At 42.1% G+C, this 26640-nt stretch overlaps 1 protein-coding gene across 1 annotated transcript in view; it reads right to left on the reverse strand.

Moving 5' to 3' along the window:
* The window catches only part of PDE4A (phosphodiesterase 4A), a 373112-nt gene that overhangs the window by 172217 nt on the left and 174255 nt on the right, over positions 1 to 26640 (reverse strand). Inside the window, exon 7 of the mRNA XM_053718013.1 lies at positions 8623 to 8735. Within this exon, the coding sequence (XP_053573988.1) occupies positions 8623 to 8735 (113 nt within the window). The remainder of the gene's footprint in view (positions 1 to 8622; positions 8736 to 26640) is intronic.

Genomic DNA, 26640 nt, shown 5'->3' on the forward strand with positions numbered 1-26640 from the left:
CTGCGAGTTGCACTGAATACTTCCCATGCTGCAAACACACTGCTATCCCACTCACTGACTACACGTGCAGTCACAAGCCGATTGAGGACACTACACGTGCAGTCAGGAGCCAATGTGCCACCAAAGCCGCCAATGGGAATAGTTTCAGTTCCCACTGAGCTGCGCCAATAGGTTAAGATGATCTGTGACCCACTAGGTATCAATCACGAGTCAACCATGTGATATGCGTAGCAAGCAGGCGGAAAGTAGGAAACCAAAAAAAAAAAATTAAATAAAAAAAAATTTGTGCTGAAGCAGGGACCCACCTGCCGACACACTAATGTGTCCCGACACACAGTTTGGAAAGTACTGACCTAGAGATCTGCCAATCAGAGCACAGTGTCACTCAGATTCCCAACATTAAATCATCACTACTGTAAGATTAACAATAATAATTTAATAAGAATATGTCCAGCATCCTTTGAATTAAAGTGCATAAGTCATTAATATCTGCTAGCAAAATAATTAATTATTTGAAAGTAATCTGGAAGCTTTTTTTAAAATCTAAATTAAAGTAGTTTTTTTTAATGGGTTTTCATGCTCAATAAAACTTTTTTTATTTACGTTTGCTGAGACATGTTCAGGTCTTCCTAGGCAGCTATGAGCAATATGTATTTTATTATCTATTGTTCAGAAACATGAGATACCTGCTTATTTCAGATAAGATTTAAACTACTTTAACAACAAAAATATTCATGAAAACATATTTCTTTCATTTGCATGATAGAAATTTGTTTGGCTTTACTGTCCCTTTAAGCACTCAATGATGGGTTTTACTTGATTTACTGCTTAACCAACATCTTTCTTTTAATTCCCAGGACAACCAGAGGGGGTTATTTAGGCCTCAAACTCTCTAAATTTCTTCCTATAGCTGAAAGAGGCTAATAGAGCGTATAAGTGTAAATGTTCATTGTATTCTGCAAGAAGTTTAAAGGGACGCAGACAGGTGGATTGGAACAGCCTCACAGTAAATGAGACCATTGTAATATGAACAATAACTTAATTCCTTAAAAAAAAATTAAGAACTATGCAAGTTTTTAAGTGTCATGTTAGCTTAAAGGGACACTGTACCCAAAATTTTTCTTTCGTGATTCAGATAGAGCATGACATTTTATACAACTTTATAATTTACTACTATTATCAAATTTTCTTCATTCTCTTGGTATCTTTATTTGAAATGCAAGAAAGTAAGTTTAGATGCCGGCCCATTTTTGGTGATCAACCTGGGTTGTTCTTGCTGATTGGTGGATAAACTCATCTATCAATAAAAAGTGCTGTCCATAGTTCTGAATTTTAAAAAAAGCTTAGATATCTTCTTTTTAAAATAAAGTTAGCAAGAGAACGAAGAAAAATTGATAATAGAAATAAATTAGAAAGTGGTTTAAAATTTCATGCTCTATCTGAATCATGAAAGAAAAAATTTGGGTTCAGTGTCCCTTTAATGAGATTGTTCTCATTGTATAATGTATCAATTTCGGTCTATGATTTTTATTTGTGAAATCAGTGGATGTTTACTAATATCAAGCAGTAGTGGTAGAAGCTTCATTTTGAGAGAAAAAAAAATCCACTTTTCTAGTTTTTTTTTGTTTGCTGTTGCCTGAGAAGAGTGTGTTTCACAAAGCTGTGTTCCTTGTACTTAAAGGGACACTGAACCCAAAAATTTTTTTTTCGGGATTTTGATAGAGCATGCAATTTTAAGCAACTTTCTAATTTACTCCTATTATCAATTTTTCTTCATTCTCTTGCTATCTTTATTTGAAAAAGAAGGCATCTAAGCTAATGAGCCAGCCAATTGTTGGTTCAGACTGGACAGCACTTGTTTATTGGTGGGTGAATTTATCCACCAATTAGCAAGAACAACCCAAGTTGTTCAGCATTCTTTCTTTTCAAATAAAGATACCAAGAGAATGAAGAAAATTTGATAATAGGAATAAATTAGAAAGTTGCTTAAAATGGCATGCTCTATCTGAATCACGAAACAAAAAAATTGGGTTCAGTGTCCCTTTAAAGGTACAATAAAGTCCCAATTCAACTGCAATTTTAAACAACTATCCAATTTACTCCTGTTATCAAATTTGCTTTGTTCTCTTGGTATCTTTATTGATGAGTAAACCTAGGTAGGGCTCAGGAGTGTGCACATGTCTTTAGTACTCAATGGCAGTAGTGTTTTGCAACATTGTATAACAAAGCTACAAATAACGTTGCAAAGCACTTTACTTTCTATAGGAGTCATCTCCCTGAGAGTAAGGCCTTTTACATTCTATCTTGCAGAGTTTAGGTCATTGGGCCATATGATGTAGCAGACATTTTACAGACATTTTACAGTCATTTTGTGATGAAAAATAAAGGAATGGATAATAATCTGCATTTACATCTTCATAAACATTTACAAAAATGTTTTAGTAAATTATAAAAAATTGACATTGTCTATTTGCATATCCTTATTCACATTATTGTAATACATCTTTCTGTGCTTTAAAACCTTGTTTCCAGCATCAGAATAATAGATTTCTCACCTAAGATCTTTGTATAATAAGATAAAGGAAACGACAGATGACCCTAATAAGTGATATATTTTTTTTAGGAATAAAATGTAACAAAACTATAAATGTTTTCATATCCCACAATACCATAAGCTCTCAGGGTTCACTTTTCATCAGAAAACCACATTATGAATAGAGGGCAGTGCTATGTTTCAACAACATCCATATAAGTTACTTTGAGGAAGAATTCACAAATTCAAAAATGTATGCAATATCAGTTATACATAAAACATATACAAGCCACAAAATCCCAGTGGTCACAAAAAATTGAATGAGTTTTAAAGGGACAGTCAAGTCCAAAATAAATTTTCATGATTCAAATAGGGCATGTCATTTTAAATAACTTTCCAATTTACTTATCACCAATTTTGCTTTGTTCACTTGTTATTCTTAGTTAAAAGCTAAACCTAGGTAGGCTCATAAGATAATTTCTTAGACCTTGAATGTCGCCTCTAATCTGAATGCATTTTGACAGTTTTTCACCACTAGAGGGCGTTAGTTCATGTGTGTGTCATATAGGTAACAACGAGCTCACGCATGTCAAGTTACCTAGGAGTCAGCACTGAATGGCTAAAATGCAAGTCTGTCAAAAGAACTGAAATAACATAAATTATGCTTACCTGATAATTTCCTTTCCTGATAGAAAGAGTCCACAGCTGCATTAATTACTTTTGGAAAATAAGAACCTGGCCACCAGGGGGAGGCAAAGACAACCCAGCCAAAGGCTTAAATACTCCTCCCACTCCCCTCATCCCCCAGTCATTCTGCCGAGGAACAAGGAACAGTAGAAGAAATATCAGGGTGAAAGGTGCCAGAAGAATATAAGGACGCCCCATATAAAATTACGGGTGGGGAGCTGTGGACTCTTTCCATCAGAAGAGGAAATTATCAGGTAAGCATAATTTATGTTTTTCTTTTTAAATGGAAAGAGTCCACAGCTGCATTTGTTACTTTTGGGAAAACAATACCCAAGCTATAGAGGGCACTGAATGCCAAGACGGGAGGGTACAATAGGTAGCCCCTAGTGAGGGCACGAGGCCTGAACCGCTACCCAATAAAAAACCCTGCTTCGTCCCAAACAAAGAAAACATTAAGAGGAAAAGCCCCAATGACAATGACTCGCAGTTAGTCCAGAAGCCAAACTAGAGACCGCAAATGGACTCGACTGAGCCAACAGTCCTCCAGGAGACACCGTCGCCCAAAAAATGGTCCCCCACCGCTCATCTCCACAAATAAAGAAGACACCAGCGGAAACCCCCAAGGGAACAAGGCAAAGAAGAACCAAGGAAACCGAAAGGTCCCCTAATACAAAAAAGAACACCTCCACGAGTGAGCCCAGCTCACAGAGACCCAAAGGAGCCCAACAGGGAAAGGAGGCCACACCTATACCAAGCGAAACCCGGGATAAGACTGGGCACAGAGACAGAACAGACGTCTCTCCAACATCCTGCAAGCACAGAATACAACTGAAGAGGCAAAGTCCTTCTTGTATCTGACCATAGAATACCAAAGCATTCGACCATGAAAAAGTGTGTAATACACCCAGGTGTAAAAACCCCAAGTTTGAGAACACAGAGTCCATAACAGGACGATACAGAGGGTACTTGCGAGAAAGAAGCAGTCAAGCAAGAAACAGACCGCAAAAGCAACCCCCAGACAGAGGGCACGCTCCAGGCAACCTAAGTCACTGGACCTACACACAGGTCCCTAAAAAGAGGAACACAAAACCACAATCGAGGCCCCCCGAGAAGGAAAGTATACCCTCAGAACCCGAAGGAAGAGTAAACCCTCTTCTGAAATCAATGGAGCAAGTTGAAAGGAAAATCTATACCCTAGCAGACTAAGCTAATAGGATAGACTCAACAAAGCTCACACATCTAGAGGAGACTGTGACCCAAACGCAGCTCCTTAGACCGCTCAGCCATCCTGACCTGTAGACCCACACCCAGCTGGACCAACCTAGCCTCAGGGATCCAAGACAGGGGAACAAAAGAATCCCGAAACAGGTACAGGAACAAGCGTAAGGATAGCACAGCCATCCCCACAGAGTACAAGTACAATCCAACTCTGAAAACAGACAACAAAACCATAGACCTAAGGATATATCAAAATAAAGACCCAACAAGTCTGCTTGGAGCCAGCAAGACCCCAGGGGGAACCAATCCCACCTTTCCGCCTCCCATCCAGGAGAAGCCCCAAGCAAGGACTCTATATCCATAGGGAGGAGAATATCCCCTAAAGAAAAGGGATGATGCCGGAAGGGCAACAACTGTCCTCAAGGTCCAAAGTCACCGGCTAATGGGAAGAGAAATTCCCAACACAGATGTCCTAGAAAAGGACCCCCCCCCTACAAGTAGCTTGCCAAGCAGAGGCACAGCCAACCCATTCGCCTGCAGAGGAATCCACGGGAACACTGGCAAGCTAACCAGGGGAATGCAATCCTAAGGCCACCAGAAATTGGACATCCAACGCCAGCAGCTGGGTATGAACCAACCACCCTTGAGGCTCAAGCCACACGGCTAACCACCAGAGGAAATGGGCTACTTTGCGGCAAAGAGTAAAAAATACTCCGAAAACCTGGCCAACCATGACAAGGTTAGGTAGATGAAGCAAGGACATAGCCCAAGTTCCACTACCATGGAACCCCCCGATCAGCCCTGAGATCCAAGATTCCAAAATCACCCAAGACTGGGTCAGGAAAAAGGCCAATCGAAGCTTCAGCAACCGGAAGTCTCAGGGAGAAAAACAGGTCTGGGCACCTAATAGTTCAGGCAAACCTTACCCTAGAACTAAACACCCCAACTGGCCAAAAAGCCAGACACAAGGGTATGGATGCATATCCAGAGAATCCGGATAGCGAGAAGAACTTGAAAGCCCCGACCAAAGGAAGGAACCACCCCTAGCTAAAGTCCAACGCTCCAAGGAGAGAGGCTAGAAGTCGTATGAAGATACTTCTCAGAGCCTCAGGACAACCAAGGGATACCTCGAGGTAAAAAAAATCCTACTAGCAGGACAAGTCTCCCTATCACCTCCGCACAAGCAGAGGACACAAGGAAGAGAAAGGCACAAAGCCTACCCAGCTCCGGAAAACCCTGAGCTAAACAAAGTCCCCTCAGGGAACAACCATCACCCGGAAACACAGATCCCTAAAAGGAGTTCCAACTCACCCAGAGACAATGGAAGAAGACACAAAGGTCTCTTATAACTCAGACAGACAGTACACGTCAAAGAGTAAGAGCTGCATCTAGATACACTACAAACAGCTTATGCATACACCTGCAAGGTGTCAAGACCTGCAACTGGGTTCAAACTGAAAACCTTCTGCATGCTAGACAGCTATCCTGTACAAGCTGTTGGATCAAGCCCAAAAGGACAATCCAGAGTCCTAAAAATGAAAGCCAAACCGCTCAACTGCTATAAGGGGCATTAAGCCCTTCAACCCTCTACCACATGGAAAACTGTAAGTTCTGATGAAATCAGATGTCAGATAGAGTGACGCAGCGGATAACTCCCCTGCCCGGCCATCTATGACTGAAGGTTATAAGGACTGAATCAATCCTTCCCACCTTACGGACCCACAGGTCCTCTCGAATACTTAGTTGAACATGAAAAACAATGATAACCTAAGCACTCTGGGCTTCTACTGAACCAGCCGAGCAGAACAGCGCAACGTGTCTCAATAGCCGCAAGACTGAACGAACCCGACAGGACCAGCCTGCACCTAGGGTCCTAACCGGCAAGCTGCATAAATTCTCCCTCATAGGGGAAAAAAACAGAAAACAGACATTTTTAACATGGGACTAACATGTCCAAAACAACTTCCGAAGAAGTAATAGAGTATCAATACCAGAAGGTTCCCGAAGGAAACAAAAACAAATAAAAGACATCCCATTGGATATAAATAAAATACAACGCAACCCGGAGTTTAATGCCCAAAAAGACACAGGCCTACCCACAGGACCAGCCAAACGGAGCCCCATCTTTCAACACTAGGAAAGATCTCAAACAATCAAGAGATTACTTCATCCCCACATGACTAATGAGGTGCACCATTCAAATTAGCAGACTGAAAATCCCTGTATCCGGTAACGATAGGGTCATTCAATAACTGAAAAACATGTCTGAGCAATACGCGAAGGTGCGCAATCCTGTACCGAAAGGCACAACAACACAGTTACACCCGCGGGGATCTGTAGAGGTCCTCCCCAAGGCGGAAGGCCCGGGACAATAGGGCAAGAGCACATTCTCAAATAAATGCCTGGACTCTGCAGACGAACAATCGCCAACATAATGTGGAAGCGAAAACGTGCTGCAACCTCTGGGGGGAACACGCCACCCCTCATGGAGGAATCGGAAACTGGGTCACCCGCATGTGTAGAAGTATGAATTGGTAGGGAACTCACCTCTCGGAGGACAGGACCCCCAGAGGGGCATGGCTCAGCAGTCCCTTGATTCCCTGAGCCCGAGGAACCAGGCGCTCTGAAATGGCATATGGAACAAAACTGGTTGACATGTGTCAACGAGGCCAATCCGGATTCGTCACCGGACACAGAATCTGAAATCAAAATAGTCTTAGTATTAGAATCCTCCGTAACTGAATCTGAAATTAGCACAGTCTCAGCATCAGAATCCACCATAACTGGATTGAGGATATATAAATATGGACTAAAGTAGTAAAAACAAAAACGGCACCTGACACCCCCAATGGCTGGGGCACTCACCACCCCCTATGACCAGCCCCCTGCGGACTAGAAAATTTCCTTTGCTACACGGTCGGGAATGCGGAAATGGAAAACGGAACATAACCAAGTCCGAACACAAGGTGAACCGTACAGTCCAAAAAAGCGCGCCCAACTAAAAGGCCATGTCACTTCCAAAGGCCTCAATGTAGTCTTAGTATTAGAATCCTCCGTAACTGAATCTGAAATTAGCACAGTCTCAGCATCAGAATCCTTAGTATTAGAATCCTCCGTAACTGAATCTGAAATTAGCACAGTCTCAGCATCAGAATCCACCATAACTGGATTGAGGATATATAAATATGGACTAAAGTAGTAAAAACAAAAACGGCACCTGACACCCCCAATGGCTGGGGCACTCACCACCCCCTATGACCAGCCCCCTGCGGACTAGAAAATTTCCTTTGCTACACGGTCGGGAATGCGGAAATGGAAAACGGAACATAACCAAGTCCGAACACAAGGTGAACCGTACAGTCCAAAAAAGCGCGCCCAACTAAAAGGCCATGTCACTTCCAAAGGCCTCAATGTTCCAAACCCCGAGCCCATAAACATCACACAAAAGCAGGTTGAATCACATAACAAACATGATTATAAACCCCCCCGTTCAATAACCCCCCTCAGGAGATATTAACCCTCGATTCCAAGATACTACAAGAGACTCACTGAGACCCTTATGATAAGTTAGACCCGCAAGGTGGTAGCCTCTCGGGAAAACATTTACATTACAGTACATTGATAAATAAAGTAAAATGAAACGATCTTACCGGAATCTACGCCGAGTCAGGATGGTTTTGCAGAAAGACTCTCCCTGCATCTCCGGACTTTAACTTTCATCCAAGCCCTCACTGAGAGACTGACAGAACTACTTAAAACTCCTGTCCCATGCCGAAGAGTACTACCCTCCATAAGAGACAAAAAACAAAAATTAAAAATTCTGACACTTCTCTGCCAACCTCCTGGGATGAAAGGCAAAGAATGACTGGGGGATGAGGGGAGTGAGAGGAGTATTTAAGCCTTTGGCTGGGTTGTCTTTGCCTCCTCCAGGTGGCCAGGTTCTTATTTCCCAAAAGTAATGAATGCAGCTGTGGACTCTTTCCATTTAAGAAGAAAAAGGGGTAGTTTGCAGAGGCATAGAAACAAGGTAATTACAGAGGTAAAACATGTAGTATTATAACTGTGTTGGTTATGCAAAACTGGGGAAAGGGTAATAAAGGGATTATCTATCTTTTTAAACAACAAAAATTCTGGTATTGCAAGTCTCTTTAAGAGTGAATAAATGGCCACATAGCCTTTCTTACCTTGGTAGAGGCCATATCACTGACTGAACGATAGGTCTGTACAGTCTCCAGCTGATCAAGACACCAATCTAATTCCTCCAAGGTCTCTTTGGCTAACTGCTGATAGGTTTCCTCTGTAAGAAAATAAACACAAGTTTACTATTCAGTGGATTACAAAATGGCGTGATCAATACCTATTTGGCTTATAAAAGTGCACCATAGAATAACAATCAGTTTTTTTACTCTACAAAATTTTTTTTTAATTTCCTTCATCATTCCTTACTGTTGGGAAATACTGAACCTGGCCACCAGTAGGAGGCAAAGACACCCCAGCCAAAGGCTTAAATACTCCCCCTACTTCCCTTACATCCCAGTCATTCTGCAAAGGGAACAAGGAACAGTAGGAGAAATATCAGGGTATAAATGGTGCTGGAAGAGAAAAACTAATTTTGGCCCGCCCATCAGAGTATACGGACAGGGGCCATGGACCCTCCTCATACAGAAGGAAATGAAATTATCAGGTAAGCATAATTTATGTTTTCCTTCTTAATATGTGGAGAGTCAACGGCATCATTCCTTACTGTTGGGAAAATTATACCCAAGCTCTAGAGCACACTGAATGATAACGGGAGGGGTAAAAGAGAGGCGGAACCCTAATCTGAGGGCACTACAGCCTGTAAAACCTGTCTCCAAAAATCTGCTTTAGCCAAAGCAAAAACGTCAAACTTGTAGAATTTTGAAAAAGTATGTAAGGAGGACCAAGTAGCCGCTTTACAAATCTGATCCATAGAGGCCTCGTTTTTAAAGGCCCAAGAGGAAGCCACCGCTCTAGTGGAATAGCCGTAATCCTCGGAGGAGATCTAAGTCCCGCTGACTCGTAAGATAAGCGTATAACACTCCTCAAACAAAAAGATAAGGAAGTCGAAGAAGCCTTCAGACCCTTATGCTTCCCAGAATAGATAACAAACAAGGAAGAAGTTTGCCTAAAATCATGAGTAGCTTGAAGTAAACGTTCCTTTGAAGGAGGAGGATTAGGAAGGAACCACAATTTCATGATTGATGTTACGATCAGACACCACCTTAGGGAGAAAACCCAAGCGGGTACGTAGGACAGCCCTATCAGAGTGGAACACCAGATAAGGAGGCTCACATTGCAATGCAGCTATTTCCGAAACTCTGCGTGCCGACGCAATAGCCAATAGAAAAAGAACCTTCCCGGACAACACTTTGATGTCAACCGAATGCATAGGCTCACACGGCTGCCGTTGCAAAAAACATAATTTATGCTTACCTGATAAATTTATTTCTCTTGTAGTGTATCCAGTCCACGGATCATCCATTACTTATGGGATATATTCTCCTTCCCAACAGGAAGTTGCAAGAGTCCACCCACAGCAAAGCTGCTATATAGCTCCTCCCCTAACTGCCATTACCAGTCATTCGACCGAAAACATGCAGAGAAAGGAAAACCATAGGGTGCAGTGGTGACTGTAGTTTAATGGAAAAATTACCTGCCTTAAAGTGACAGGGCGGGCCGTGGACTGGATACACTACAAGAGAAATAAATTTATCAGGTAAGCATAAATTATGTTTTCTCTTGTTAAGTGTATCCAGTCCACGGATCATCCATTACTTATGGGATACCAATACCAAAGCTAAAGTACACGGATGATGGGAGGGACAAGGCAGGTACTTAAACGGAAGTTACCACTGCCTGTAAAAAACCCTTTCTCCCAAAAATAGCCTCCGAAGAAGCAAGGTATCAAATTTGTTAAATTTGAAAAAGTATGAAACGCAGACCAAGACTCCGTCTTGTAATCTGTTCAACAGAAGCCACATTTAAAAAAGGCCCAAGTGAAAACCACAGCTCTAGTAGAATGAGCTGTAATCCCTTCAGGAGGCTGTTGTCCAGCAGTCTCATAAGCTAAATGAATTATGCTTTTTAACCAAAAAGACAGAGAGGTTGCTGAAGTCCTTTGACCTCTCCTCTGTCCAGAATAGACAACAAACAAGGTGAATGTTTGATGAAAATCTGTAGTAGCTTGAAAGTAAAACTTTAAAACACGAACCACGTCCAAATTGTGTAATAGACGTTCCTTCTTTGAAGAAGGATTAGGATACAAGAATGGAACAACAATCTCTTGAGTGATATTCTTGTTAGATACCACCCTAGGTAAAAACCCAGGTTGGTACACAGGACTACCTTATCCGTACGGAGAACCAGATAAGGAGAATCACATTGCAACGCAGATAACTCGGAGACTCTATGAGCCGAGGAAATAGCTACCAAAAAGGAACTTTCCAAGATAGAAGTTTGATATCTATGGAATGAAAAGGTTCAAATGGAACTCCTTGAAGAACCTTAAGAACCAGCTTTAAGCTCCATGGCGGAGCAACATTTTTAACCACAGGCTTGGTTCTAACCAAAGCCTGACCAAATGCCTGAACGTCTAGAATACCTGCCAGACGCTTGTGCAAAAGAATAGACAGAGTAGAAATCTGTCCTTTTAAAGAACTAGCTGACAACCCTTTTCTCAAAATCATCTTGGAGAAAAGATAATATCCTGGGAATCCAGACTTTACTCCATGAGTAACCCTTGGATTCATAACAATAAGATATTTACACCATATCTTATGTTAAATTTTCCTAGAGACAGGCTTTTATGCCTGTATTAAGGTATCAATTACTGACTCGGAGAAGCCATGCTTTGATAACATCAAGCGTTCTGTCTCCAGGCAGTCCATCTCAGATTAGTTATATTTAGATGGTTGAAAAGACCCTGAGGTAGAGGGTCCTGTCTCAGAAGCAGAGACCGTGGTGGAAAGGATGACATGTCCACCAGATCTGCATACCAGGTCCTGCGTGGCCACGCAGGCGCTGTCAAAAGCACCAAAGCACTCTCCTGCTTGATCTTGTGCAAACCCCTCCGGAGGGAATTCCCACTCCCCCGGATGAAAAGTCTGACGACTTAGAAAATCTGCCTCCCAGTTCTCAACACCTGGGATAGGGACAGCTTTTAGACAAGAGTGAGTCTCTGTCCAGTGAATTATTTTAAGACTTCTAACATTGCTAGGGAACTTCTGTTCCCCCTTGATGGTTGATGTAAGCCACAGTCGTGATATTGTCCGACTGAAATATGATGTACCTCAGAGTTGCTAACTGAGGCCAAGTCTGAAGAGCATGGAATATCGCTCCCAGTTCCAGAATATTCATTAGAAGGAGGGTCTCCTCCTGAGTCCACTATCCCTGAGCCTTCAGGGAGTTCCAGACTGTATCCCAACCTAAAAGGCTGGCATCTGTTGTAACAATTGTCCCATCTGACCTGCGGAAGGTCATACCCTTGGACAGATGGACCCGAGATAGTCACCAGAGAAGAGAATCTCTGGTTTCTTGGTCCGGATTTAACAGGAGAACAAATCTGTGTAATCCCCGTTCCTCTGGCTGAGCATGCATAGTTGCAGTGGTCTGAAATGTAGGCGTGCAAACGGTACTATGTCCCTTGCCGCTACCATTAAGCCGATTACATTCATGTACTGAGCCACCAAAGGGCGCGGATGGAATGAAGAACACGGCAGAAATTTAGAAACTTTGACAACCTGGACTCCGTCAGGTAAATTTTAATTTCTACAAAATCTATCAGAATCCCTAGGAGGGAAACCCTTGATATTGGGGATAGAGAACTCTTTCCTTGTTCACTTTCCACCCATGTGATCTCAGAAATGCCAGTACTACGTCCGTATGAGACTTGGCAACTTGGATGTTTGACGCCTGTATCAGGATGTCGTCTAAATAAGGGGCCACTTCTATGCCCCGCGGCCTAAGGACCGCCAAAGTGACCCCAGAACCTCCATAAAGATTCTAGGGGCTGTAGTTAACCCAAAGGAAAGAGCTACAAACTGGTAATGCCTGTCTAGAAAGGCAAACCTGAAAAACCGATGGTGATCTTTATGCATCGTAATGTGAGGATAAGCATCCTTCAAATCCATTGTAGTCCTCTATTGACTCTCCTGGATCATAGTTAAGATGGTACGAATAGTTTCCATCTTAAATGATAGAATTCTAAACAATTTGTTTAAGATCTTTTAGATCCAAAATAGGTCTGAAGGTTTCCTTTCCTTGGGAACCACAAACCGATTTGAGGAAAACTGTGTCCCTGTTCCTCTATTGGAACTGAATGGGTCACGTACACAATGCAAGAATGTCTCTTTCTTTATCTGGTTTGCAGATAAATGTGAAAGGCAAAAACTCCCCTTTTTTGGGGGGGAAAGCTTTGAAATCCAGAAGATATCTCTGAGGTATAATTTCCAATGCCCAGGGATCCTGGGCATCTCTTGCCCACGCCTGGGCGAAGAATGAAGTCTGCCCCCTATAGGATCCGTTACCAGATAGGGGTCCGTTCCTCATGCTGTTTTAGAGGCAGCAGCAGGCTCCTTGACCTGCTTATCTTTGTTCCAGGTCCGGTTGTCTCCAGACCGCCTTGGACTAAGCAAAAGTTCCCTCTTATTTTGCCTTAGAGGAAGTTGATGCCACACCTGCCTTGAATTTTCGAAAGGCACGAAAATTAGGCCTTTTTTGTCCCTTGATTTGGACCTGTCCTGAGGAAGGGCTAATCTCCTTCAAACTAGGCCTGAATAGGGTCTGCCCCTTGAAGGGAAGTTAAGTAGCTTATTTATTAAAGTCACGACAGCTGACCATGATATAAGCCATAGCGCTCTGCGCGCCAGTATAGTAAAAAGCAGAATTCTTAGCCGTTAGTCTAGTCAAAGGAACAAAGGCATCAGAAAACAAAGGAATTGGCTAGCTTAAGTGCTCTAAGCTTGTCAAATATATTCATCCAATGGAGCCTGTAAAGCCTCATCAAGAGACTCAAACCAGAACGCCGCAGCAGCAGTGACAGGAGCAATGCGTGCAAGGGGCTGCAGGATAAAACCTTGTTGAATAAACATTTTTTATCCATTGGATCTAAAAAAGCACAACAGTCCTCGCCAGAGGTAGTGGTACGCTTAGCTAGAGTAGAAACTCTTCTCTCCACCTTAGGAACTGTCTGCCATAAGTCCCGTGTGGTGGCAACTATTAGAAAACATTCTTCTAAAAAATAGGAGGGGAAGAGAACGGCACACCTGGTCTATCCCATTCCTTATGAAAAATTTTAGTAAACCTCTTTAGGTATTGGAAAAACATAAGTACACACCGGCACTGCATATTATTTATCCAGTCTACACAATTTCTCTGGCACTGCGATTGTACACATTCATTCAGAGCAGCTAAAGCCTCCCTGAGCAACAAGTGGAGGTTCTCAAGCATAAATTTTAAATGTAGAAATATCAGAATCAGGTTAAATCATCTTCCCTGAGTCACAAATATCACCCACAGACTAAGCATATTGTGAGGTAGTATCAGACATGGTTCTTAAAGCGTCTGTATGCTCTGTATCTACCCCCAGAGCTGTTTTGCTTTCCTTTAATTTCAGGTAGTCTGACTAATACTGCTGCCAGTGTATTATACACAACCTTTGCCATGTCTTGTAAAATAAACGCTATGGGCGCCATTGATATACTTGGCGCCATTTGAGCGTGAGTCCCTGGAGCGGGAGTCAAAGGGTCTGACACGTGGGGAGAGTTAGTCGGCATAACTTCCCCCTCGACAGAATCCTCTGGTAAATAAACGCTATGGGTGCCCTTGATGTACTTGGCGCCATTTGAGCGTGAGTCCCTAAAGCGGGAGTCAAAGGGTCTGACACGTGGGGAGAGTTAGTCGGCATAACTTCCCCCTCGACAGAATCCTCTGGTGATAATGTTTTTAAATACAAAAAATGATCTTTATTGTTTAACATGAAATCAGTACATCTGGTACACATTCTAAAATGGGGTTCCACCATGGCTTTAAACATAATAAACACAGAGCCTCCTCTATGTTAGACATGTTAGAACTAATAAAGAGACTAGTAAGCTTGGAAAACACTTTAAATCAAGTTAACAAGCAAATATAACAAACGTTACTGTGCCTTTAAGAGAAACAAATTTTGTCAAAATTTGAAAAACAGTGAAAAAAGGCAGTAAATCAAACGAAATTTTTACAGTACATGTAATAAGTTAACAGAGCATTGCACCCACTTGCAAATGGATGATTAACCCCTTAATGCAAAAAACAGATAAAAAAAAAAAAAAAACGACATTTTTTTAAACAGACACAACAAAACTGCCACAGCTGAGCTGTGGATTACCTTCCCTATAACTGTTTCTATGCAAAATTTAAGCCAGCCATGTGGAAAAATTAGGCCCCAATAAGTTTTATCACCAAACATATGTTAAAAAACGATTAAACATGCCAGCAAACGTTTTAAAACACATTCTTATAAGAGTATGTATGTCTATTAATAAGCCTGATCCAGTCGCTATCACTGCATTTAAGGCTTTACTTACATTACTTCGGTATCAGCAGTATTTTCTTAGTCAATTCCATTCCTTAGAAAAATATATTACTGCACATACCTTAGCATATATCTCTATCAATCAGCCTGGTACCAGTCGCTTTCACTGCATTTAAAGGCTGTACTTACATTACTTCGGTATCAGCAGTATTTTCTTAGTCAATTCCATTCCTTAGAAAAATATTTTACTGCACATACCTTATTTGCAGGAAAACCTGCACGCCATTCCCCCTCTGAAGTACCTTACTCCTCAGAATGTGTGAGAACAGCAACTGGATCTTAGTTACGTCTGCTAAGATCATAGAAAAAACGCAGGCAGATTCTTCTTCCAAATACTGCCTGAGATAAACAGCACACTCCGGTGCCATTTAAAAATAACAAACTTTTGATTGAAGAAATAAACTAAGTATAAAAAACCACAGACTCTCACGACCTCCTATCTATGTTGAGACTTGCAAGAGAATGACTGGTAATGGCAGTTAGGGGAGGAGCTATATAGCAGCTTTGCTGTGGGTGGACTCTTGCAACTTCCTGTTGGGAAGGAGAATATATCCCATAAGTAATGGATGATCCGTGGACTGGATACACTTAACAAGAGAAACTTAAGAACACGATTCAAACTCCAAGGTGGAGCGTACGATTAAAACACAGGTTTGATCCTAAATCAGAGCCTTAACGAAAGATTGCACGTCAGGGAGCTCAGCGAGCCTTCTGTGCAGCAAAACAGAAAGGGCCGAAATCTGTCCCCTCAGAGAACTGGCAGAAAGACCCTTCTCCAGACCCTCCTGGCGAAAAGAAAGTATCCTGGCAGACTTAACTTTATGCCAGGCTAAACCACGCTCTTCACACCAGAATAAGTAAGCTCTCCACACCTTATGATAGATGCGACGAGTAACAGGCTTACGAGCCTGGAGTGTCAATAACCCTCTCAGAGAAACCTCTCTTGGGTAATACTAAGCTTTCAATCTCCATGCAGTCAGCCTCAGAGAATCTAAAATTTTGATGAACAAAGGGACCCTGTTCTAGCAGATCTCTGCGAAAAGGTAACTTCCACGGAAGAGATGAAGACATCCCCACCAGGTCCGTGAACCACATCCTTCGTGGCCACGATGGAGCAATCAGTATTACTGATGCCTGCTCCTGCTTGATCCGGGCCACTACACGAGAAAGAAGTGGTAACGGTGGGAAAATGTAAATTAGATTGAACCTCCAAGGCACTGCTAAAAAATCAGTTCGCTCCAATTGAGGATCCCTGGACCGAGACCCATATCTGGGTAGCTTGGAGTTGAGCCGGGACGACATGAGATCTATCTCCGGTTTCCCCCATCTGTTGCAAATCTCTGCAAACACCTCGTGTGGAGAGACCATTCCCCCGGATGAAAGGATTGTCTGCTGAGGAAATCCTCTTCCCAGTTGTCCCCACCCGGAATGTGAATCGCTGACAGCGAGCAGATGTGGGCCTCCGCCCATTCTATTATCCAAGATACTTCCCTCATTGCTAGGGAGCTCCTCAGTCCCCCCCGGATGGTGGATGTAAGCCACCGAGGTTATGTTGTTTGATTAGAATCTGATAAACTGGGACGAACCCAGAAGAGGCCAAGCCTTCAGAGCATTGAAGATTGCTCTAAGTTCTAGAATGTTGATCGGGAGAAAGATTCCTCTCGAGTCCACAGGCCCTGTGCCTTCCTGGCACCCCAAACAGCTCCCCATCCTGATAGACCTGCGTCCGTAGAGAATCTTAAGGCCTTAATTCTTTCTTGGATCACGTCGAGTGGACCCTCCACCTCGATCAACTCAGATAAGGAGTCGCACCAGTAGGTAGCTACTCCAGCAACCGCAGCAACAGCTGCTGCCGGTTAAAAAAAAAAAAAAATCACTTATGTGAAACATCTTTCTTAACAGAGTTTCTATTTTCTTATCCATGGGCTCTTTAAACGACGAACTATCCTCAAGTGGGATAGTAGTGCGTTTAGCAAGCATGGAGATAGCGCCATAAACCTTAGGGATGGAACCCCACAACTCCAATTGAGAGTCCGGGACCGGGAACAATTTTTTAAAAGAAGAAGGAGGGGAAAATGAAGAACCAATTCTTTCCCGTTCATTCTTAATAATGTTCACCATCTTTACAGGAACTGGGAACATTTGTGGTACAACCCTGTCCTTGTAGACCTTATCTAATTTAGGAATCAAAGGTTCCTGAGGCAATTTGGGCTCTGGAACCACTAACGTAGCTTAAACTTCCTACAACAGAAAGCGTAAATGCTCAATCCTAAATCTAAAGTCTTGTTCCTCCGCAGCTGAGGGCCTAGAGGCAGCAGATTCCGACCCAGAAAGGGCACCCTCGGAAGTATCAGAGGCGACTTCATCATCGGATAATCTTGTATCAGATAAATCTAATAAGCTAGAAGATGACCCCTGGGAAGGATAGCAATATTTAACCTTCCACTTGCGCTTAGCAGGGCGAAGTAAAGCACTAAAGGCCGCAGACACTGCTGTTTGTAACTGCTCCATCTGGCGGTAAAAGGGCCCCTCCAGATGGAGGATTAGAAGTGCTACGGGTAGCTGCATGTGTATTAGGAGATGACTGTAGGGTGCGCACCTCACAGGACAGAGACTTCTCACAGGTGGACGGCTCACTGGTATCAAACTTATTAACTTTCTTTGAAATGATAACTTTATCAAGGCATGTGAAACATAATTGAGCAGGCGGGTATACCGTGGCCTCCTCACAATATAAACAGGTATTAGATTTAGGTAAAGAGGGAGTACCCTCTAACGCATCAGAATTCTCCATAGCTTGCGCTTATAAAGCAGACTATAGAAAATAAGATAAAAACGGCACCTTTATACCCCCAATGGCTGGGGCACTCACCACCTCCTATGACCCAGACCAAACAGAGAAACCGTTCAGGAAAGAGGAAATCAGTGTAACCACACCCGGTCACATGGTGCGCAATGCAGGACCGCCCTTGCTATAGGAAAAATGCACGCCAAGTCTTACAGTCTGCGCAGCTTCCAAAAACGAAAGTAAAACCTGTACGTTCCAACATCTGCCTGAGCCTCTTCTCACACATGTCACAGCATAATCATAATAAAATAAATTATGTGATTAATCCCCCCTGTTCAATAATCCCCCTCCGGAAATATTAAGCCTCGATTCCAAACAGATAAAAGGAGCCACACTGTGACCCTGTCTTCTTGCGTTATCATATGTGTATAAAAAATGAAACGATCTTACCGGAATCTATACTGTAGAACAGAAACACAGCCTCTCAAGTTTGACAGTCTTGTAGCATCGCTCCTGACATGGACTTGAGTGATGGAAGCAGGCAGTGAAACTTGTCAACACTGATTGCTCAGGAGCTGTTAATACGAGTCTGGATGGGTTCACAGAAAGACTCTCCCTGCATCTCCAGATTCTAACATTCGTCCATGCTCTCACTGAAAGACTGACAAGACTACTTAAAACTCCAGTCCCATTTCAAAGCGTAGATACCCTTCATAAGGAACTACTCCGAATCTTCTGACACTTCTCTGCCAACCTCCTGTGACGAAAGGCAAAGAATGACTGGGGTGTGAGGGAAGTAGGGGGAGTATTTAAGCCTTTGGCTGGGGTGTCTTTGCCTCGTCCTGGTGGCCAGGTTCAGTATTTCCCAACAGTAAGGAATGATACCGTGGACTCTCCTCATATTAAGAAGGAAATATATTTAAAAGATACTAAGAAGAGGTCACATTTTTAAGTAGTGTTATCTTTTTATATTAGGTGTATAAATGTCACAAATTTAAGGCTGTTCAATGATTTTTATAGCAAGGGTAAAAAAAACAGGGTCCGCAGTGTGGCTGAGGGTGGCTATAGCATGAACTAGATTTTTATTGATTCGTTTTAGAAACAAATCTGAGACTAAAGGCAGTAAGTGCTGTGCATTCATATTAAAGGAAAACATTAAATACATTTATTTTTTATGCATAGTTTTTTAAATTGAAACTAATAGAGCAATATTAGCTGTGTACTTCCTGCAAATGTTCCTTGTACTTTCTTCTAATGCTCATTGCTGATAGGTACTTCTGAAGACTATGATTTAGACCACCAATAAATAGGATCTAGATTATAAGTTCCCACGGAAATATGGCCCTCAATTCCCCCTGTAAAATGTTGTCTTATATTGTATTGTATCACCGTTGTACTTTTATCTTTGTACCCATGGACAGCACTGTGGAATCTGTTGGCGCTTTATAAATAAAGAATAATAATAATCTGGTGGCAAAGCACATATAGGGAGGCTTCTCAGACTGGGTTCACAGGGAAGTGGCTACTGTTAGGTCTCTTTCTTTTTTTTTTAGTTTTTTATTTTAATCAAGGCAGCTACAATTTAACCTCATTGCTTCCAGAGTTCCAATGTTTTGCTATATTTTATTTTATGGGATAACTTTGTTCTGGAGAACTCAGGGGTCAATTTTTGGCATGAAAATAGCACGCCTTCACACTCTTTTTCCTCACTGACCAGCGTCTATCTTGCTGATACACAGATACTTTACTTCTGGAGTGGTGAGCACCCTTTAGTTCAAGAGCTTTTCAAATTACTCATTTAACCCTTTGTATTAAAGGCCAGAACTTTCTTGGCGTGCGTAACAGACCTAGAAGCTATGGGAGTGATTACTTTTACCTTTAGAGGAACAGAATCAAGGGTTCTACTCCAACCTTTTAATTGTTCCACAGAAAGAATGGTCTTTCAGGCCCATTTTGGATCTCAAAACTCTAAACAAAGTTCTGAAAGTTCTGACTATTTGCACTATACTTCTTTAGTGCAGGAGGGTTGATTATTTGTAATGAAAGTGTGCCGAGGTAAATGAGGTCTGGAATACGTAAAAGGATTATAGCATGATTGGTAAGTATTGAGGCTAGTATGTAAGAAGAGGTGATTTTTGAAAGGGTCCTAAATTAATAAAAAAAAAGCAGCTCCATAGCATAACAGGAATTTGAGTGTTTTTTTCGCATCAGAGTTCTATGAGATATATTACTAGACCAAATTTTGATATGATTATTATTATCCTTTATTATAAAGCGCCAATATTTTAAGCATCACTGTAACATTACAGGGATACTAAACCCAAGTTTTTTATTTAATGAGTCAGATAGAGCATGCAATTTTAAGCAACTTTCTAATTTACTCCTATTATCTATTATTTTTTGTTCTCTTGCTATCTTTATTTAAAAAGCAGGAATGTAAAGATTAGGAGCCGGACCATTTTTGGTTCAGAACCTGGGTTATGTTTGCTAATTGGTGGCTAAATGTAGCCACCAATAAGCAAGAGCTATCCAGGGTGCTGAACCTAAAATTGGTCGGCTCCTTAGCTTTACATTCCTGCTTTTTAAATAAAGATAACAAGAGAACAAAAAAATATTGATAATAGGAGTAAATTAGAAAGTTGCTTAAAATTACATGCTCTACCTTAATCATAAAAGAAATAATTTGGGTTTAGTATCCCTTTAAGTATACAATTATGGAGTACATAAATCATAAGGGTACAGGGCCCTGCCTTTGAGTCACTGTAAGCTGTAAACCATCTTTACATAAAATAATCAACCGGACAGGTGGACTTGTGAGCTTATATTTTAAAGGGAGTACATGGAGAAGCTGAGGGAGAGGAAAACATAAGTAGAGGAGACATCTTAATGTAAGTTGTATGCATCCTTGAATAGATATGTTTTTAAGGAACACTTAAAGGGATATGAAACCCAAAATGTTTCTTTCATGATTCAGAGAGAGCATGCAACAATTTCAAACAACGTTCTAATTTACTTCTATCATCAATTTTTATTCGTTCTCTTGGTATCTTTTGTTGAAAAGCTTGGACAAATGCTTATGAGCCGTTTTCAGGAGCACTATATGGCAGCAGCTTTGCAAGAATGGTATCCATTTGCAAGAGCACCAGATGGCAGCACAATTTCCTGCCATTTAGTGCTCCAGATGCCTAACTAGGTATCTCTTTCAACACAGAATATCATGGGAACGAAGCAAATTTGATAATAGAAGTAAATTGGAAACTTTTTTAAAAATGATATGCTCTGTCGGAATCACAAAAGAACATTTTGGGGTTTCATATCCCTTTAAAGTTATTGAGACAAGAGGAAAGTCTGACTGAGCAAGGCAAGGCGTTCCATATGATAGGCACAGTTCTAAAAAAGTTTTGCAGAGGAGAGAGTGAGGAAGCAATGAGGGATGAGGAGAGACGTAGGTCTTGGGCAGAGTGAATGGGGCAAGTTGGAGAGTATTTGCAGACAAGGGCAGAAATATATAAGGGTGCAGTGTTGGTGAGGGCTTTGTATGTTTAGGGTAAAAAAATGTTTATCCTTGAGGGAAGCCAATGGAGGTGTTGGAAAAGATGTGCAGCAGACATGGAGCGATGCTTAAAGGGACAGTCTAGTTCAATTTACTTTTATTATCAAATTTGCTTTGCTCTCTTGGTATTCTTTGTGGAAAGCTAAAACTAGGTAGGCCCATATGCTAATTTATTTTATCTTAGTGGATTTTGACAGCTTTTCACAGTTAAACACGGCTAGTTCATGTCTGTCATATTACATAACATTGTGCTCACTCCTGTGGAGGTATTTATGAGTCAGCACTGATTGGGTAAAATACATATATGTCAAAAGAACTGAGATAAGAGAGCAGTCTGCAGAGGCTTAGACACAAGGTAATCACAGAGATAGAAAGTATATTAATATAACAATGTTGGTTGGGGGGCGGAGCGTAGCCGTGCAGGAACATGGCTGCACTTTAGAGTCACTCCGAGGCAAATCTCTCACCATCTACTCCACCAGGATATAAATCAGGGGCAAACATATCCTAAACCCCCAAGACTTTCAGCTGAACACCCGCTGACCACAAACAGCGATGACACATTAACGGATTGCATCGACAGAACCAGAAACACCGCAATCCTGGAGCAGCCCCACACGCAACTTATGCGCTCATGGAAGTGCAGACCCAGGTCAGTTTTGTGACTGCGGACCCATCGCTACATCTCTATGTCACTGAATGACCCGACCCTAGCTCCCAGGGACTGCGATGACCCAGATATAGCCCCAAAAGCAGTCGAAATACCTCTCAAGAAAGACTTATGCCGCCATAGCGATCCCCACGTGGCACACGCAGCTACAATTGAAAGTGGCCGCACATCAGCCGCAACTACGATCGGCTACAGCTGGGAAAGAGACTTGTTATTTCATAACTAGTAAGTGCCATACCTATCGAACAACCCCTGTCCACTAAACCAGAAACCCCTCACTCAATCCACATAAGGCCAAGGCTGTACGCAGCCCTGGGGGAGAGTTATCAGAAAGACAGCATACCCTCTGTGGGCCGTGTTCTTACACAAAGTGACATTATACACCCTCACCCTGCTCTATTTTCTTAGAAGGCATAGTGGTCAAATATTGAGATAATTTAACCCCTTAGAGCGTGTGGGAACCTGATCTGCATATATTCAATGGCAGCTAGGCAGAAGAATAGACCAGACAAAAAGGTAACTGCAGCAACTAACACTACAATGAGCTCCTATTTCCAAAAACAGGACAGTGAGACAGACAATGTAAAAGATCAAATACAGCCAGAACCACCGCAGATACATGATCAACCAGACTCTGTATATGCACAACAATTCAAGCAAATTCAAACTACCATGTCCCAACTACCATCTAAATCAGATCTTGCTGACCTGAAATCGTTTATAAAAACAGAGATGTCCTCACTTAAGAAAAACATTAATGAACTGGGGTCAAGGATCGAATGCCTTGAAGAAGGCCAAGACACATTGAACTCCATGGTATCAGACTCCAGCCATCAAATGGTGCGACAGGATGTTATGATTCAATCACTTCAACTCAAAATTGAGGATCTTGACAATAGGAGCCGTAGGAGCAATTTAAGAATAAGAGGGGTCCCGGAAGAAGCAACCCAAGAATCTATGATATCCTACCTGCTTCAGCTATTCGAATACATTATCCCTTCATTAAAACTTACTGAATCCTCTATGGAACGTGCACATAGAGCGCTGAGGCCCATCCCAATCCCTCCGAAACCTCCTAGGGATATCATAATTAAATTCACAAATTACTTGGATAAGGAAGCAATATGGAAGCAAGTGAGGCTGCAACGAGAGATTAGATTCCAAACCTATAGTATCCAAATTTACCCAGATCTCTCACCCACCACTATTGAGAAACGCAGGGAAATCCGGTTTATTACACAGGTCTTACAAGAAAGGAAGGTGAGATACCGCTGGGGCTTCCCCTTCAGCCTCATAGTGCAACACGACGGCAGAACCCACATCTATAAGGAACCAGATGATCTGGAACCATTTTCAAGAGGCCTCAATATCCCATTCCCGCAACCGACACCTGGACCAAAAGAGGGGCCTACTCTCGGGAAAGACCCTGTACCCAAACCCCAAAGATCACAATGGACATTAGTCAGCAAAAGGGAAAAAACGGACACTCCACCATCTTGAGCTGAAGCTGAGCAACTATTGGAAAGACTGGGGGGAGGGAGAGGAGAAGAGGGGAACTCCCACTCTTGAAACTGAACTTGTCTCTAATTTACCTGTTCAATGGAACTTGAGACACTAGTAAGCTTACTGACATTTTGTGTCCATCAGTCAGCGCTGGGACCTCATCACCTCCAGTGGGGCGTACTGGCGCTGCAAAAGAAAAGAGAACCCTCACCTCTAGAGCCTGATAAGTATAACATTTCCTTGCTACCTGTTATGTGGCATACCAGTTAAACCGTTAACTTAATGAACGAATGTCCGAACCTCTAAGTTACAGAACACAATGTCATGGCCGCTAATTTATTGCATTTTCGCCTTTTACTTTCTTTTTTCTCTTTTCTCCTTTTTTCTCTCCCTCAGATAATTTACTGTTGTATATTTGTAGAGGAGTTAACGGTTCGGACCCCGCTCCTTACCACGCATGTCCGCGCTATAGCTATGCTATATAGAAACTCTGGCGGTCGTTTGGATCGCCCGATGGACATTCTAGTGCTGAGGAGTGGGGTACTATGGGGTTGATATACTGTTCTATTTGTAGCACTGCCCACGCCTATCTGTGTCACCTATTGCACCCCATCAGTTTTTGACAGAACCCTTTTCTCATATGAAAGACCCCAGGGACTACACCACTTTAATATACATCTTAGGGACACGACTCATTGCCAGGTACAAAATGACTGACATAAGAGGAAATAGATCTCACAACACTATCTGGCCCACTTGTGACTAACTAACCCCTTGTCTCTCCATTACGGGGGAGCAGAAGATATATAGCAATGTGGATATTTGCAATAACTACAACAAAATCATAGATACATGCTCACAAAATAAAACTAACCATGGACTTCGAGCGGACCATACACACAGCCAATAATAAACAACCCCCTGATTAGTACTGACGACATACAATTAGAGCAAAATCCTACCCACCCCTAAAATAAGACCTTCACCCTTATATGACTGAACAGGAGGGACCAGAGCTTGGGAGTGACAACCCTCCCCCCATGTTTCAATTATAGGAGTATGAATGGTTGACGAGATATGCCAACCCCTTACTGTTAGCAGATTGTAAATGTCTGCAATTTCATTTTTTTTAGTTATTGTTATTAATGTTATACTATTTCATATGTTTTACACCATTAGTAAACCACAATGTGATTTCAGGATACTGTTAGGTAGGATTGTTCCCGGTCCGTCCTGCGCCCCGACTCATACCTATACTGGAAGCTTCATAGAAGTTTTCCCTCACATGCGATACAGTTCTCACATCCGTTACATAGATAATGGCTAGTCAAAATAAACACTCCCAAACCAGCAATGATATTAATGTTTATTCCGTTAACACAAAAGGACTGAATTTACCTAACAAGAGGACAACTGCCCTAAAAGATTTTCACAGACACAAAACAGATCTTGTTTTTTTGCAAGAGACCCACTTCCGTAAAGGAAGAGAACCTAACACATTTAAACGCACATATGGCACCTGTTATTGGGCCTCTCACCATCTAAATAAAAAAAACGGAGTGGGCATCCTAATTAAAAAAACAACCCCCTTTAATGCCCTCCAAATCATCAGAGACAGAGAAGGGAGATACCTGATTTTAATAGGCCTTCTCTATGGGAGACCAGTCACCCTGGTATCGTTATACGCCCCAAACACAGCACAACACTTCTTTGTTAAAAAAGTAACCAACTTAATTTTAGAGCACCAGAAGGGTACACTTATCATATGTGGAGACCTTAACATAGCGTTGGAACCCGAGCTAGACTGTTCTTCTCAACATTCCTCCACCCCGACATCCCGCATCTCTAAAATTAAATCTGCTCTTAAAAATATTGTGGTGAAGGACGTTTGGAGAACCCTGCACCCCCAAGCGAGGGATTACACCTTTTATTCCTACCCCCACGAAACATACACACGTATAGATTATGTATTCACAGACATAGGGGGTCTTTCCCTGTTCACCTCTGCTAGGATATCCCCAATCACGTGGTCTGATCACGCCTCCATAATCTGCTCACTGACATGGCCCTCAAAACCATTAAAAGACTACATATGGCGACTAGATGAACATCTCTTGACGGACCCCGAAGTGACCCCTAGACTCCTGAATGCACTAACAGAATATTTTGAACATAATGAACAACCTGACACAGAAACACATATATTATGGGAGGCCCATAAAAGCGTAATACGGGGGGAAATGATTGCCATTAAGGCACAACAAAATAAAGCCAAAAGAGCGTTTACCACCTCACTGATTTTAGACATACAACGACTAGAAACCCAACATAAAGCTTCACCTACGGACAAAAATCTACTAGAAGAAATCACACTACTGAAACAAACCCTAGCTTCACATCTAGACAAGACTTACAAAAAACAAGCGCTACACTTACAACAAAAACACTACGAAGGCAGAAATAAATCAGGTAGACTCTTAGCCAGATACCTAAAGCAGAAAGCGCACAAAAAGTACATTATGAGCATCAAGAACGACAGGGGCCAAATCCAGTCCTCCACAAAAGACATAACACATACCTTTAAAACATTCTTTCAAAAATTATACAATATTCGCAAGCTGGACGCTGATACTCCCCATCGCGCCTCACTCAGAACACAATTAATAGAAGATTATCTAGGGAAACTTAACCTGCCATGCATTTCAGAATCACAGAAAGAACAACTAGAAAATCCTATTTCGCTACCCGAATTAAAAATGGCACTCAAGAACTTACCTACCGGGAAAGCACCGGGCCCTGATGGCTACACTCATAAATACTACACCACATTCCAAGAAATTTTAAGCCCACACATGTTACGCTACTTCCAATCCATAGATGAAACTGAATGCTTCCCTACCAGAGCACTAGAAGCCCACATAACGTTAATCCCCAAACCCAATAAACCACAAGACCTACCAGCTACCGCCCCATCTCGCTACTAAACACCGACGTTAAGATTTATTCAAGAATTCTGGCCTATAGACTGAATGCAATTCTTCCGACCATAATCCACTTTGACCAAGTCGGCTTTGTACCAGGCAGGGAGGCGAAG

This window comes from Bombina bombina, chromosome 6 (assembly GCF_027579735.1).
Source record: "Bombina bombina isolate aBomBom1 chromosome 6, aBomBom1.pri, whole genome shotgun sequence".
Classification (NCBI taxonomy): domain Eukaryota; kingdom Metazoa; phylum Chordata; class Amphibia; order Anura; family Bombinatoridae; genus Bombina; species Bombina bombina.